The 15,639-nt window shown below is 42.1% G+C and overlaps 1 protein-coding gene across 2 annotated transcripts; it reads left to right on the forward strand.

Annotated features, from left to right (window-relative positions):
* Positions 1-221: 221 nt before the first annotated feature.
* Positions 222-5,178, forward strand: rac3b (Rac family small GTPase 3b). 2 transcript variants are annotated; one of them, XM_029765022.1, is made up of 6 exons: positions 222-397; positions 1,614-1,685; positions 1,854-1,971; positions 2,179-2,241; positions 2,716-2,879; positions 3,414-5,178. In XM_029765022.1, the coding sequence occupies exons 1-6, from the start codon at positions 363-365 to the stop codon at positions 3,472-3,474; spliced, it is 513 nt and encodes a 170-aa protein (XP_029620882.1). In that variant the 5' UTR covers positions 222-362; the 3' UTR covers positions 3,475-5,178. The 2 variants fall into 2 exon arrangements, with proteins under 2 accessions (XP_029620882.1, XP_029620881.1); XM_029765021.1 differs by having other exon boundaries at positions 223-397; positions 2,716-2,875.
* Positions 5,179-15,639: the final 10,461 nt, after the last annotated feature.

A 15,639-nucleotide genomic window follows, 5' to 3' on the forward strand; every position in this document is an offset into this window, starting at 1 on the left:
ATATATTTTGTACTGCATTTTGCTTTGTATTATGTATTGTATTATGTAGTGTTATGTATAGTATGCATTTTATTTGTTGTGTTTTGTTTCCTGTTTGGACCCCAGGAAGGCAGCGGCTAATTGGGGATACAAAGAAATACTAAGAGAAAGCGGTAAATACAGTTCGGATGGTCACTGGCCCTTTAAATACGCTCGGTCTTTTCCGTTGTTTTCTGGCGCCACTCTTCATCGACCCCTTTCACTGCGGCTCAAAAGCTGAGCGGACTGGCCCGCTTCTCATACAAATCACAGCTAGCTTTCATTGTGAAATATAAACAAGAAACATTTCTGTCGGCTTTTTGACACCGCCTGCTCCTTCGCAAATGCAAGCAATTAAATGCGTGGTGGTCGGCGACGGGTAAGAATCTCAATCTCAACGTAGAGATATTTTTCTCATCCTTTCTGTGTGTGTGTGATCAGTGATGCGGTCATGGATGGGAGATGCAGTGTGTAGGAAAAGGGGCTGGGGCTCTCTGTTATATGGGAAGTCTTTCTAAGCATTCACTTGGAAATGCACAGCTAGGTTATAAAAAAACGTATTAAATTCCGTTCATTTGTGAAATGTTTGGAATAATATGCGGGATGTGGGATGTGTAAAATGTCCAGTTTTGTATTTTTACGCTGAGAAAACGCCCAGGCTGTAGCGATGCTATGGGAAACACCTACTCGCGTCGTAGGCCGTCGGAATTAGGCTTCATCAGTGACGATGCGGGCTAAGGAATCTCTAGGCGTTGTTTTATAAGAATCTTAATGTACAGACGTTTTTTTTTACCATGTGTGATAATATAAATAATCGATACAGTTATAGTTTTGACTGCCTTCATGCACGATCCATAATTAACTACCACGCATAATAAATGCATTTACAGTATTTGGGGGTTTGGTATGAAAAACAGCTAATTGTATAGTAGGCCTATGTAGTTATTTTACTATAGAAAGAATTGATCCTATATCTGAGTTTGTCTGTACTAGGCTAAATGTTGATATCTACAGTGCCCTACTAATGCCAAATCCCTTCTGGAGGATTTCTGATGACTAGGGGTCATTAATCAATTAATGACATCAGTGCATTAGCATAATGTGTTAAAATTGCATCTGCTAATCAGTCATTCCCAGAGCAACCAAAATACTTTTAGTGGCCTGCGCTCACAAAAAACTATTTTTCATTACCCCTCCCTCTTCCCCTCTCTTCCTATTCAAACACACACACACATTCTAACGCACACCATTCATCCCCTACCCTGCCATGCCACCATCAATCTGTTCATATAATTTTGACATACAGGACACACATAATCATACACACACACACACACACCACTGTCACCAACCCTTCCTGTATTGTGTGTTTGTCGATAACAGGGTTGGGGGCAGTAGGGCGTGAGGGTGGTAGTATGTCCCCCAGGCAAAGTGAATGTAGGCCAGTGTCTGTGTGACACTTAAACTGAAAGAGAAGGGCAGAACCACACACACACACTGAGTATCAGCCTACCTACCTCAGCAGCATTTATTTGTCTCGTTATTAGACTTGTGTTTTTCTATAGCAGTGAGTAAGAACCAAATCTCTCTCTCAGGGCCGTAGGTAAGACCTGTCTGCTGATCAGCTACACCACCAATGCCTTCCCCGGAGAGTACATACCCACTGTGTGAGTACACACACACACACACACACACACACACACACATGGATGTGACTGAGTGGTGACTGAGTGACTGAGTGTCTGCTTTCCTCTATGTAGTGTTTGTGTTTCTGACAAGTATACTTTACAGAGAGCGGGCATTCAGAGATAAAGATATTTTCCCTATCTCTCTAGCTTTGACAACTACTCTGCCAATGTGATGGTAGATGGGAAACCAGTGAATCTGGGTCTATGGGATACAGCAGGACAGGAAGACTACGACAGACTCCGACCACTGTCCTATCCACAGACGGTAACACACACACACACACACACACACACACACACACACACACACACACACACAACCCATTACATTTCTGTGAAGAATTGATTTGCAATCTACTATTCCGCAGCAGAGCTTTTCTTCCAGTCTGTCCCATGTGGAGTCAGGTGATTCCGTGGTTGGTTGATCTCAGTGGTTTCACCCTAAGGTCTGTCTCTCTATGGTTCTCCCCAGGATGTGTTCTTGATATGCTTCTCCTTGGTCAGCCCGGCCTCCTTTGAGAACGTCCGAGCTAAGGTCAGTACTGAACCTTCCTGCTCACAGACACAGGAACAGGGGACCTGCCGAGCCTGACCTAAAGAAGCACATCTATAGCTCTCCCTGGTTCATGTTCTGTAGCTACAGTCCTGCTTATAGAGAGAGAGAGAGTTTGGCTATTGTGGTTTCAACCCAAAAGCATTACAATGCTCTTAGATGACATCACACACCTTTCTGTTTGTCAAACTCTCTCTCTCTATATGACTCTGGTTCAAAATGAAGATTCACTAATTGGGATGTTGTGTTTTTAAAGGATGGGTGAGGTTTTTTCAACAGTGCCTAATTGTGTTCTATTTTATTATACTATTCTGCTCTACTCTAGCCATAATAGTCCTATAATCCACCTATGGCCCTACAGACTAGATTAGAGGTTTTATTTCAATAGCTCTGTTCCACCCAGCCTTGCTCTCCATCTTTGACTTTTGACCTAATGACCTTTACCCTCTGTCTCAGTGGTACCCTGAAGTGAGACACCACTGCCCCAACACCCCCATTATACTGGTGGGCACCAAGCTGGATCTGAGAGATGACAAGGACACCATCGAAAGGCTGAGGGACAAGAAGCTGTCCCCCATCACCTACCCCCAGGGCCTGGCCATGGCACGGGAGATAGGTCAGTCTGTGTGGGTGTGGGTGTCTGCCCATCTATGCCCACATTGAAGAGCCATTGGTGGTGGTCTTGGCAGATTTGGATTCTGTTGTTGTTAATACGCTATGCAAGTGACGTGTGGTTTTCCAGGAAGTAGCCTTGTAGTTTTTTTTACTTTTTTAAGGCTTTTTGAATGGTCTTCAGGGCAAAAACTTAATAAAAGGCATCTGGTAGAAGTTAATTCATCAACAAACACAAATATAATTTTATGTATATATCTTAAATGACTGTGTTTTCACGAATTTCATGATATAATCGTGAAGCCCATTCAAAAGATTAGGGGACATGATACGGAAGGAAAGCAGAAGGGGTGGTTACTTTCACAGGGTTTTGCTCTAAGCAGGAAGTGACCCGCTGTGTGAGATGATGTCATATTGCTGAGTCTGGGATAGTGCGAGATTGTCAATTAAGCCCTTTATCTACTTACCCAGAGTCAGATGTTTTTTTGCTCTATGTTTATAGATGTGAAATAAACGTGTTGTTGTTTGTGTGTGGTGGTCAGGTGCTGTGAAGTACCTGGAGTGCTCTGCCCTGACTCAGCGAGGTTTGAAGACTGTGTTTGACGAGGCCATCCGCGCCGTGCTCTGCCCCCCACCCGTCAAGAAGAGGGGCAAGAGGTGCACCGTGTTCTGAGGGCTCTCATTGGTCCAGGAGAAACAGCCAACATGGCGGCCATTGTCATGATGATACGTCTGGTACTACTAAAACATCACCATAATGACCACTACTTCTCTTCGGGACGAATCTTGACATGAGACACTACGTAACGGCAATTTAACTGATGTTTGTGTAAATAACACATTCATGTCAATGGAATATTTGATCTTAAGTTAGGATTCGGCCCTAAGAGAAAGAGAATTACTGGACTTTTTTTTTTTTACAGTGGGAAAACGATTTGATCTGGTATAAAGATATGCGTCGTCAAGTTTCCATTTGTTTGTTTTCCACAGAGGAAAGCACTCCTCTGTGGACAGTTAAAGTGTCTACTCTCACTCATACAACCCTCCTCCCTCTCAGTCCTGTTTGCTTGAGTTGATACAGCACTCAAAACAGCCTGTACTGTGAATATGTGGCTCTGGGTTGAAGTTGCCCTTAGATACAGTTCTAGGATCAGCGTACCCACCTCAAATCCTAACCTTCACCATTACGGGGAGAAAAAACACAAAACTGACCTTAGATCAGTGTTTAGGGTCAATTTCACCCTACTCTGTGAAGTGAATAATGTGATAAACAGACAAGCATGCCAAAAGTGGGAGCTGTACAACCTTGCTGCCTGAGTAATGCCTCTGATGGAGGTGCCTGCATGGGTCTAAACAATCTGTCTTCATTTTCCCAACGTCCTTTGTATATGTTCATTTGCGCGTGTGTGCGTGTGTGTGTGTGTGTGTGTGTTCGCATGTCACTGTATGTGTGAGAGAGTAAAGTTTCAAGCAGTGTCAAGTTTTTGGTACTATTTCGTATTGTAGTGATACACAAGACTTTGCAACAAACTGTTGACTCAAAAAAGAAAAGGGAAATGGACGATCACAACCGTGGTCTGTTTTATGTGTTACCCAAACTAAGTCTAGTAATGTTAAAAAAAAAAAAACTTTGGAGGAGGAATTCATTATGGATATATCTATTTATTATGTACCTGAATATTTAACTCTTTAATTCCAGACAATTCAAAATAAAAGGATAATAGTAACTCACTTTGAATCTAGGAGGTATCATATTGCAAAAATCTATAATTAATTAACCAGTGCATTTCTGTGGTTGTCGTAGACCTGCAGTGTAACTGTATGTCCCACTCTGGTGGTGAGATACAGAACTGCAGTCTTCTCTGTCATGACGTTTTTGGTTGGCATAGCAATTGTGTGGTTGAATAATGTGTCTCTGAGCCTGTCCAAGGTGTCAATATACTGGCTTTGGGTAGAAGTTTTCCTCAGGCACAGATCTAGGATCAGCTTACCATTACTCAATCCTAACCTTAACCATTAGGGGGATTTGCAAAACTGGTCTTAGATCAGTGTCTAGTGGTAACTTCATCCTATTCCTCAATACTGTAGATCAGATTTCTGAAAAGCTACTAAAACTACTACTGCATGGATATGAACTGGTGATTCGAGCCCATTGTTATTAAGAAGGAAGCTTTTTTTAATACACTGGCAATGTACTGTAAGATGACTTGTATAATGGTTTAATTGTTTGTCTTATTTTTTATGACTTCACATGTCAGTGTCGTGATATCTTTCAATTTTGTATAATAAATACAAATGTATATGTAACAGGTTTTTGTGTCAAATGTCCTGAAGTGTACTAGTGTCTAAATTATTTTACCATTCTTTGCAATGTGTGTGTGGGTTTTCATCTTCAGCAAGACACCACATCTCCCTGCTCCCAGACCAATGTGATTGCTTTCTGTCAAGATGAAGTTCAAGTCTGGTTCTTCTGCATTCTTAAAATGTTCTCATTCTGATTAATGGAGGCATGACTCCAGTCCAAATACTCCACTCGTCCCCTATCACATCCATCGGTTGTCCAATCACAGCCACTCTCCTGGTCTTGGTCCAACACCACACCTTGTACAGGTACAGAGTAAACATACACAACCAGTACATTTTCCCTCTTAGAAACATCAATACTTCTAGAGAAACAATACTGATCGCTTATACTCTGCAGCTCAGTCTGTTAGTGTCAGCTCCAACATGGCAACATCTGTGGATCCTATTAGTTGTCAGATCTGCTGTAGGATCATGTGGCTTTTCCTTGTGGACACAGCTACTGTATAGACCGAAATGAACGACTGCTTTGACCAGGACTATCATAACCCTAAACCTCAACTACATCTCGTAATGAAAAATGTGGAAATTGAGAAAGTTGAGGTGATTAAACTGCTTGGTTACCCTGGATTGTAAACTGTCATGGTCAAAACATATTGATACAACAGTAGCGAAGATGGGGAGAAGTCTGTCCATAATAAAGTGCTGCTCTGCCTTAACAACACTATCAGCAAGGCAGGTCCTACAAGCCCTGATTTTGTTGCACCTGGACTACTGTTTAGTAGTGTGGTCAGGTGCCACAAAGAGGGACTTGGGAAAATTGCAGTTGGCTCAGAACAGGGCAGCACGGCTGGCCCTTAAAAGTACACGGAGAGTTAACATTAATGACATGCATGTCAATCTCTCATGGCTCAAAGTAGAGGAGATTGACTTCATCACTACTTGTTTTCGTAAGAGGTGTTGACAAGCTGAACGTACCGAGCTGTCTGTTTAAACTATTAGCACACAGCTCGGACACCCATGCATACCCCACAAGACACGCCACCAGAGGTCTCTTCACAATCCCAAAGTCCAGAACAGATTATGGGAGGCGCACAGTACTACATAGAGCCATGACTACATGGAACTGTATACCACATCAGGTAACTGATGCAAGCAGTAGAATCAGATTTAAAAAACAGATAAAAATACACCTTATGGAACAGTGGGGATTGTGAAGTAACACAAACATAGGCACACACACATGCATACACACACATGATAACATACGCACTATACACACACGTACACATGGATTTTGGGTTGTAGATATGTGGTAGTGGAGTATGGGCCTGAGGGCACACACTTAGTGTGTTGTGAATTCTGTAATGAATGTATTGTAATATTTTTTACATTGTATAACTGCCTTAATTCTGCCGGACCCCAGGAAGAGTGCCTTGGCAGCAGCTAATGGGGATCCATAATAAATACAAATACAAATAGAGCTGCCCCCAGTGCAGACAGACCTTCAACCCTAGGCCTGTTCTAAACAGAAACACTAATGGCTGAATTGGTGGAGAATCTGAAGAAGACAGGACTCCAGGCTGCTACTCCTGCTCACTATTACGCTGGACCTGGAGATGTGGCATGTGAATCCTGTAGTGGGATAAAACTCAATGCTTTCAAGTCCTGTCTGGTGTGTCTGGCCTCTTTCTGTGAGACTCACCTCCAGCATCACTATGAAACTCTTGCCTTTAAGAAGCACAAGCTGGTCCAAGCCTCCACACAACAAAAATCACTGAAGCTGGAGGCTCATATCTCCCTCACTAACTTTAAGCATCAGCTGTCAGAGCAGCTCATAGATCATTCCACCTGTACATAGCCCATCTGTAAATAGCCCATCCAACTACCTCATCCCCCTATTATTATTTTTTTTGTTCCTTTGCACCCCTTTGCACATTAATCTTCTGCACATCTATCACTCCAGTGTTGAATTGCTATATTGTAATTACTTCGCCAATACGGCCTATTTATTGCCTTACCTCCCTAATCTTACCTCATTTGCACACACTGTATATCGATTTTTTTTCTATTGTGTTATTGACTGTACGTTTGTTTATTCCATGTGTAACTTTGTGTTGTTGTTTGTGTCGCACTGCTTTGCTTTATCTTGGCCAGGTCGCAGTTGTAAATGAGAACTTGTTTTCAACTGGCCTACCTGGTTAAATAAAGGTGAAATAAAAAATAAAATAAAAATGAACAACTACAGGAGAAGATCTGTTCTCGTCATGACAAACTGCTGGATATTTACTGCTGCAACGATCAGCAGTTTATCTGTTATCTGTGTACAATGGATGAACATAAAGGCCATGATACAGTCCCAGCTGAATCAGAAAGGACTGAGAGACAGGTAAGGACAAAACTCATTATTACTGTTGCTGCTTATTCACATTATTACTGTGGACATTTTGAAACTAGTAGTCACTTTCTGTATGACAATAAAAATAACAATGGATAAGATAATTAAGATAATGAAATCTATTCTGGAGGGAAAGCGATAAGAAAGAGGTGAATCATCACATTGTTACTGAAGTACTTTTAGTTCTGGGTTTTTTCAGTAACTTTGCCACATTTTCCTGATGTAAGTGGTATATTTTCCAAACTCTAAACTGATAACACTTGTAATGCCCACTATCTTATGTTCAGAACCTATGATTGTGCATTCATTGGGGTTTCACACATCTTTCACCCTTGAGTCCTTCATCCAAAATCTACTTTTTTCGTAAAATACCATGAGAACATTTAGTTTTATCACCAATACAACAGATAATGATAGGCTCACCTTTTAATCAGATACCAAAAAAGACAAAACTGTTATTTTTTTAAGTGTTGGTTAGAAAGACTAATAGAGGGTAGATATACTTTTCCATATAAACTCAGCAAAAAAAGAAACATCCCTTTTCAGGACCCTGTCTTTCAAAGATAATTCGTAAAAATCCAAATAACTTCACAGATCTCCATTGTAAAGGGTTTAAACACTGTTTCCCATGCTTGTTCGATGAACCATAAACAATTAAGGAACATGCATCTGTGGAATGGTCGTCAAGACACTAATAGCTTACAGACGGTAGGCAATTAAGGTCACAGTTATGAAAACTTAGGACACTAAAGAGGCCTTTCTACTGACTCTGAAAAACACCAAAAGAAAGATGCCCAGGGTCCCTGCTCATCTGCGTGAACGTGCCTTAGGCATGCTGCAAGGAGGCATGAGGACTGCAAATGTGGCCAGGGCAATAAATTGCAATGTCTGTACTGTGAGATGCCTAAGACAGCGCTAGGACAGCTGATCGTCCTCGCAGTGGCAGACCACGCGTAACAACACCTGCACAGGATCGGTACATCCGAACATCAGACCTGCGGGACAGATGGCAACAACAACTGCCCGAGTTACACCAGGAATACACATTCCCTCCATCAGTGCTCAGACTGACCGCAATAGGCTGAGAGAGGCTAGACTGAGGGCTTGTAGGCCTGTTGTAAGGCAGGTCCTCACCAGACATCACCGGCAACAACGTCGCCTATGGGCACAAACCCACCGTCGCTGGACCAGACAGGACTGGCAAAAAGTGCTCTTCTCTGACGAGTCACAGTTTTGTCTCACAAGGGGTGATGGTCGGATTCGCGTTTATCGTTGAAGGAATGAGCGTTACACCGAGGCCTGTACTCTGGAGTGGGATCGATTTGGAGGTGGAGGGTCCGTCATGGTCTGGGGCGGTGTGTCACAGCATCATCGGATTGAGCTTGTTGTCATTGCAGGCAATCTCAACGCTGTGCGTTACAGGGAAGACATCCTCCTCCCTCATGTGGTACCCTTCCTGCAGGCTCATCCTGACATGACCCTCCAGCATGACAATGCCACCAGCCATACTGCTCGTTCTGTGCGTGATTTCCTGCAAGACAGGAATGTCAGTGTTCTGCCATGGCCAGCAAAGAGCCCGGATCTCAATCCCATTGAGCACGTCTGGGACCTGCTGGATCGGAGGGTGAGGGCTAGGGCCATTCCCCCCAGAAATGCCCGGGAACTTGCAGGTGCCTTAGTGGAAGAGTGGGGTAACATCTCCTAGCAAGAACTGGCAAATCTGGTGCAGTCCATGAAGAGGAGGTGCACTGCAGTACTTAATGCAGCTGGTGGCCACACCAGATACTGACTGTTACTTTTGATTTTGACCCCCTCCTTTGTTCAGGGACACATTATTCCATTTCTGTTAGTCACATGTCTGTGGAACTTGTTCAGTTCATGTCTCATTTGTTGAATCTCGTTATGTTCATATAAATATTTACACATTAAGCTTGCTGAAAATAAACGCAGTTGACAGTGAGAGGACATTTCTTTTTTGCTGAGTTTAGTATGATTTAAACTTGACATGCACAATTGTTATAATCATTTGTATCCATTGGCAGGTTGTGAGCATGTTGAGAAATATGTCAGTCTTACAATTTCATTATCTGTATACAGAACATACATAGGACAAAACATCACAAATCGGGTACTGTAAAGCAGTTGACTACCGTAAAAACTTTGCATGGTGTTATATGCCATTTCTGCCCCATGCAACATTGTAAAAGATCACCTTTGTCATTTAACTCTGAAAGTGTAAAATATACACTATTTTCAGCGAACATATGAGTCCCACTATGCTGGTGATAAATAACACTTTTGAATGTGTAATTTATTTATTTAGTTCCCCATTTTACTCTTAAAGTGTTCAAATGAACTTGATTGTGGTATTTGTTTCCATAGCTCTACTGTAGAGTAATACGCAACACCTACAGTGTCAAACATAACACTTGATTTAGAGTAAACTGGACTCTCTTTGCTTAGTGCTGACTCTGTTACACTTTCTCAGTGTAAGAAATGAACACACGTAGTGTTACAGTAAATCATTTTGGGGTTTTGTTTTAACAATGTATGGTGTAAAGCAAGGGTGTCAAACTCAATCAGTGCAAGGGCCATATTGAAAAAATTTGAATTTGCGGGCCAGACATAGCCTATTATGTTTGTTTTTACAAAACAACGTGCATACAACTGGCCCAAACTGGCCATTGTTTTTATTAAATAAATATGGCCCTTTCAATACATAGGATGCTGTATATAACATTTTAACATATTAAAACAAAAGAGATACTTAATATCTGTCCAGCCTTAGCTGCTATGCATAATAAGCTGTGACCATGTAATAACTCAAGATATTATTTTTTTAGCTAGGTTGTTATAACATTTAAACTTAAAACATGCTTCAAAAAAATTGCGCTGCTGGATCACTAGTGCGGTTGAATGCAGTATTGCTGTATGGCACTCTAATGTACTTGCCCTCTTGCTCAGTTGTGCACTGGGGCTTCCCACTCCTCTTTCTATTCTGGTTAGAGCCAGTTTGCACTGTTCTGTGAAGGGAGTAGTACACAGCGTTGTACGAGATCTTCAGTTTCTTGGCAATTTCTCACATGGAATAGTCTTCATTTCACAGGACAAGAATAGACTGACGAGTTTCAGAAGAAAGGTCTTTGTTTCTGGCCATTTTGAGCCTGTAATCGAACCAGCAAATGCTGATGCTCCAGATACTCAACTGGTCTAAAGAAGGCCAGTTTTATTGCTTCTATAACCAGCACAACAGTTTTCAGCTGTGCTAACATAAATGCAAAAGGGTTTTCTAATGATCAATTAACCTTTTAAAGTTATAAACTTAGATTAGCTAACACAACATGCCATTGGAACACAGGAGTGACAGTTGCTGATTTGTTAAATTTAACTAGGCAAATCAGTTAAGAACAAATTCTTATTTTCAATGACGGCCTAGGATCAGTGGGTTAACTGCCTCGTTCAGGGGCAAAACCACAGATTTGTACTTTGTCAGCTCGGGGATTTTATCTTGCAACCTTTCAGTTACTACTGCCGCTATTGATAATGGGCCTCTGTACGATAATGGGCCTCCATCTACAATAGTCATTTACAACATCAACAATGTCTACACTGTATTTCTGATCAATTTGATGTTATTTTAAATGGACAAAAAATGTGCTTTTCTTTCAAAAACAAGGAAATGTCTAAGTGACCCCAAACTTTTGAACAGTAGTGTATGTTTATTAATAAATACAAAATGTTGTACTGTATTATATCTATCCTACCCTGCCTTTCTAAGGTCTTCGAAAGCCAAGTCAACAAACAGATTACCGACCATTTTGAATCCCACCGCACCTTCTCTGCTATACAATCTGGTTTCAGAGCTGGTCATGGGTGCACCTCAGCCACGCTCAAGGTCCTAAACGATATCGTAACCGCCATCGATAAGAAACAATACTGTGCTGCCGTATTCATTGACTGGCCAAGGCTTTCGACTCTGTCAATCACCACATCCTCATCGGCAGACTCAATAGCCTTGGTTTCTCAAATGATTGCCTCGCCTGGTTCACCAACTACTTCTCTGATAGAGTTCAATGTGTTAAATCGGATGGCCTGTTGTCCGGGCCTCTGGTAGTCTCTATGGGGTGTCACAGTGTTCAATTCTTGGGCCAACTCTTTTCTCTGTATACATCAATGATATCGCTCTTGCTGCTGGTGAGTCTCTGATCCACCTCTACGCAGACGACACCATTCTGTATATTTCTGGCCCTTCTTTGGACACTGTTAACAACCCTCCAGACGAGCTTCAATGCCATACAACTCTCCTTCCGTGGCCTCCAACTGCTCTTAAATACAAGTAAAACTAAATGCATGCTCTTCAACCGATCGCTGCCTGCACCTGCCCGCCCGTCCAGCATCACTACTCTGGACGGTTCTGACTTAGAATATGTGGACAACTACAAATACCTAGGTGTCTAGTTAGACTGTAAGCTCTCCTTCTAGACTCACATCAAACATCTCAAATCCAAAGTTAAATCTAGAATTGGCTTCCTATTTCGCAACAAAGCATCCTTCACTGATGCTGCCAAACATACCCTCGTAAAACTGACGATACTACCGATCCTCAACTTCGGCGATGTAATTTACAAAATAACCTCCAATACCCTACTCAATAAACTGGATGCAGTCTATCACAGTGCCATCCATTTTGTCACCAAAGCCCCATATACTACCCATGTACGCTCTCGTTGGCTGGCCCTCGCTTCATACTCGTCACCAAACCCACTGACTCCAGGTCATCTACAAGACCCTGCTAGGTAAAGTTCCCCCTTATCTCCGCTCACTGGTCACCATAGCAGCACCCACCTGTAGCACGCGCTCCAGCAGGTATACCTCTCTGGTCACCCCCAAAGCCAATTCCTCCTTTGGCCGTCTCTCCTTCCAGTTCTCTGCTGCCAATGACTGGAATGAACTACAAAAATCTCTGAAACTGGAAACACTTATCTCCCTCACTAGCTTTAAGCACCAGTTGTCAGAGCAGCTCACAGATCACTGCACCTGTACATAGCCCATCTATAATTTAGCCCATACAACTACCACTTCCCCTACTGTATTTATTTATTTTGCTCCTTTGCACCCCATTATTTCTATTTCTACTTTGCACTTTCTTCCACTGCAAATCTACCATTCCAGTGTTTTACTTGCTATATTGTATTTACTTTGCCACCATGGCCTTTTTTGCCTTCACCTCCCTTATCTCACCTCATTTGCTCACATTGTATATAGACTTATTTTTCTACTGTATTATTGACTGTATGTTTGTTTTACTCCATGTGTAACTCTGTGTTGTTGTATGTGTCGAACTGCTTTGCTTTATCTTGGCCAGGTCGCAATTGTAAATGAGAACTTGTTCTCAACTTGCCTACCTGGTTAAATAAAGGTGAAAAAATAAATAAAATAAAAATATAATTGTGGTTTGTAAACACATTTGTTTGTCTCATCATACTACAGTTGATGTCGGAAGTCTACATATACCTTAGCCAAATGCATTTAAACTCGGTTTTTCACAATTCCTGAAATTTAATCATAGTAAAAATTCCCTGTCTTAGGTCAGTTAGGATCACCACTTTATTTTAAGAATGTGAAATGTCAGAATAAAAGTAGAGAGTGATTTATTTCAGCTTTTATTTCTTTCATCACATTCCCAGTGGGTCAGAAGTTTACATACACTCAATTAGTATTTGGTAGCATTGCCTCTAAATTGTTTAACTTCAGTCAAACGTTTCGGGTAGCCTTCCACAAGCTTCCCACAATAAGTTAGGTGAATTTTGGCTCATTCCTCCTGACAGAGCTGGTGTAACTGAGTCAGGTTTGTAGGCCTCCTTGCTCGCACACGCTTTTTCAGTTCTGCCCACAAATTTTCTATGAGGTCAGGGATTTCTGATGGCCACTCCAATACCTTGAATTTGTTGTCCTTAAGCCATTTTGCCACAACTTTGGAAGTATGCTTGGGGTCATTGTCTATTTGGAAGATCCATTTGCGACCAAGCTTTAACTTCCTGACTGATGTCTTGAGATGTTGCTTCAATATATGCACTTAATTTTCCATCCTCATGATGACATCTATTTTGTGAAGTACACCAGTCCCTCCTGCAGCAAAGCACACCCACAACATGATGCTGCCACCCCCGTGCTTCACGGTTGGGATGGTGTTCTTTGGCTTGCAAGCCTCCCCCTTTTTCCTCCAAACATAATGATGGTCATTATGACCAAACAGTTTCATCAGACCAGAGGACATTTCTGCAAAAAGTACAATCTTTGTCCCCATGTGCAGTTGCAAACCATTGTCTGGCTTTATTAATGCCAGTTTTGGAGCAGTGGCTTCTTCCTTGCTGAGCGGCCTTTCAGGTTATGTCGATATAGGACTCGTTTTACTGTGGATAAAGATACTTTTGCACCTGTTTCCTCCAGCATCTTCACAAGATCCTTTGCTGTTGTTCTGGGATTGATTTGCACTTTTCACACCGTAGTACGTTCATCTCTAGGAGACAGATGCGTCTCCTTTCTGAGCAGTATGATGGCTGCTTGGTCCCATGGTGTTTATACGTGCGTACTATTGTTTGTACAGATGAAGGTGGTACCTTCAGGCATTTTGAAATTACTCCCAAGGATGAGCCAGACTTGTGGAGGTCTACAATTTTTTTCTGATGTCTTGGCTGATTTCTTTAGATTTTCCCATGACGTCAAGCAAAGAGGCACTGAGTTTGAAGGTAGGCCTTGAAAAACATCCACAGGTACACTTCCAATTGACTCAAATGATGTCAATTAGCCTATCAGAAGCTTCGAAAGCATGACATAATTTTCTAGAATTTTCCAAGCTGTTTAAAGGCACAGTAAACTTAGTGTATGCAAACTTGAATTGTGATACAGTGAATTATAAATGAAATAATCAGTCTGTAAACAATTGTTGGAAAAGTTACTCGTGTCATGCACAAAGTAGATGTCCTAACTGACTTGCCAAAACTATAGTTTGTTAACAAGAAATTTGTGGAGTGGTTGAAAAACGAGTTTTAATGACTCCAACCTAAGTGTATGTAAACTTCTGACTTCAACTGTACAGTCGTTTCCAAAAGTTTTGAGAACGACACAAATATTAATTTCCACAAAGTTTGCTGCTTCAGTGTCTTTAGATATTTGTCAGATGTTACTATTGAATACTGAAGTATAATTACAAGCATTTCATAAGTGTCAAAGGCTTTTATTGACAATTGCATGAAGTTGATGCAAAGAGTCAATATTTGCAGTGCTGACCCTTCTTTTTCAACACCTCTGCAATCCGCCCTGGCATGCTGTCAATTAACTTCTGGCCCACATCCTGACTGATGGCAACCCATTCTTGCAAAATCAATGCTTGGAGTTTGTCAGAATTTGTGGGTTTTTGTTTGTCTACCCGCCTCCTGAGGATTGACCACAAGTTCTCAATGGGATTAAGGTCTGGGGAGTTTCCTGGCCATGGACCCAAAATATCGATGTTTTGTTCCCCGAGCCACTAAGTTATCACGTTTGCCTTATGGCAAGGCGCTCCATCATGCTGGAAAAGGCATTGTTTGTCACCAAACTGTTCCTGGATGGTTGGGAAAAGTTGTTTTCGGAGGATGTGTTGGTACCATTCTTTATTCATGGCTGTGTTCTTAGGCAAACTTGTGAGTGAGCCCACTCCCTTGGCTGAGAAGCAACCCCACACATGAATGGTCTCAGGATGCTTTACTGTTGGCATGACACAGGACTGATGGTAGCGCTCACCTTGTCTTCTCCGGACAAGCTTTTTTCCGGATGCCCCAAACAATCGGAAAGGGGATTCATCAGAGAAAATGACTTTACCCCAGTCCTCAGCAGTCCAATCCCTGTACCTTTGCAGAATATCAGTCTGTCCCTGATGTTTTTCCTGTAGAGAAGTGGCTTCTTTGCTGCCCTTCCTGACACCAAGCCATCCTCCAAGTCTTTACCTCACCGTGCGTGCAGATGCACTCACACCTGCCTGCTGCCATTCCTGAGCAGGCTCTGTACTCGTGGTGCCCCGATCCCGCAGC

Source organism: Salmo trutta, chromosome 10 (genome assembly GCF_901001165.1).
Source record: "Salmo trutta chromosome 10, fSalTru1.1, whole genome shotgun sequence".
Classification (NCBI taxonomy): domain Eukaryota; kingdom Metazoa; phylum Chordata; class Actinopteri; order Salmoniformes; family Salmonidae; genus Salmo; species Salmo trutta.

Coding starts and splice junctions, on each gene's coding strand:
- rac3b (XM_029765021.1), top strand. CDS start 363: ATGCAAGCAATTAAATGCGTGGTGGTCGGCGACGG. Junction 398..1,613: donor TGCGTGGTGGTCGGCGACGG/GTAAGAATCTCA, acceptor TCTCTCTCTCAG/GGCCGTAGGTAAGACCTGTC. Junction 2,876..3,413: donor GGCCATGGCACGGGAGATAG/GTCAGTCTGTGT, acceptor TGTGGTGGTCAG/GTGCTGTGAAGTACCTGGAG.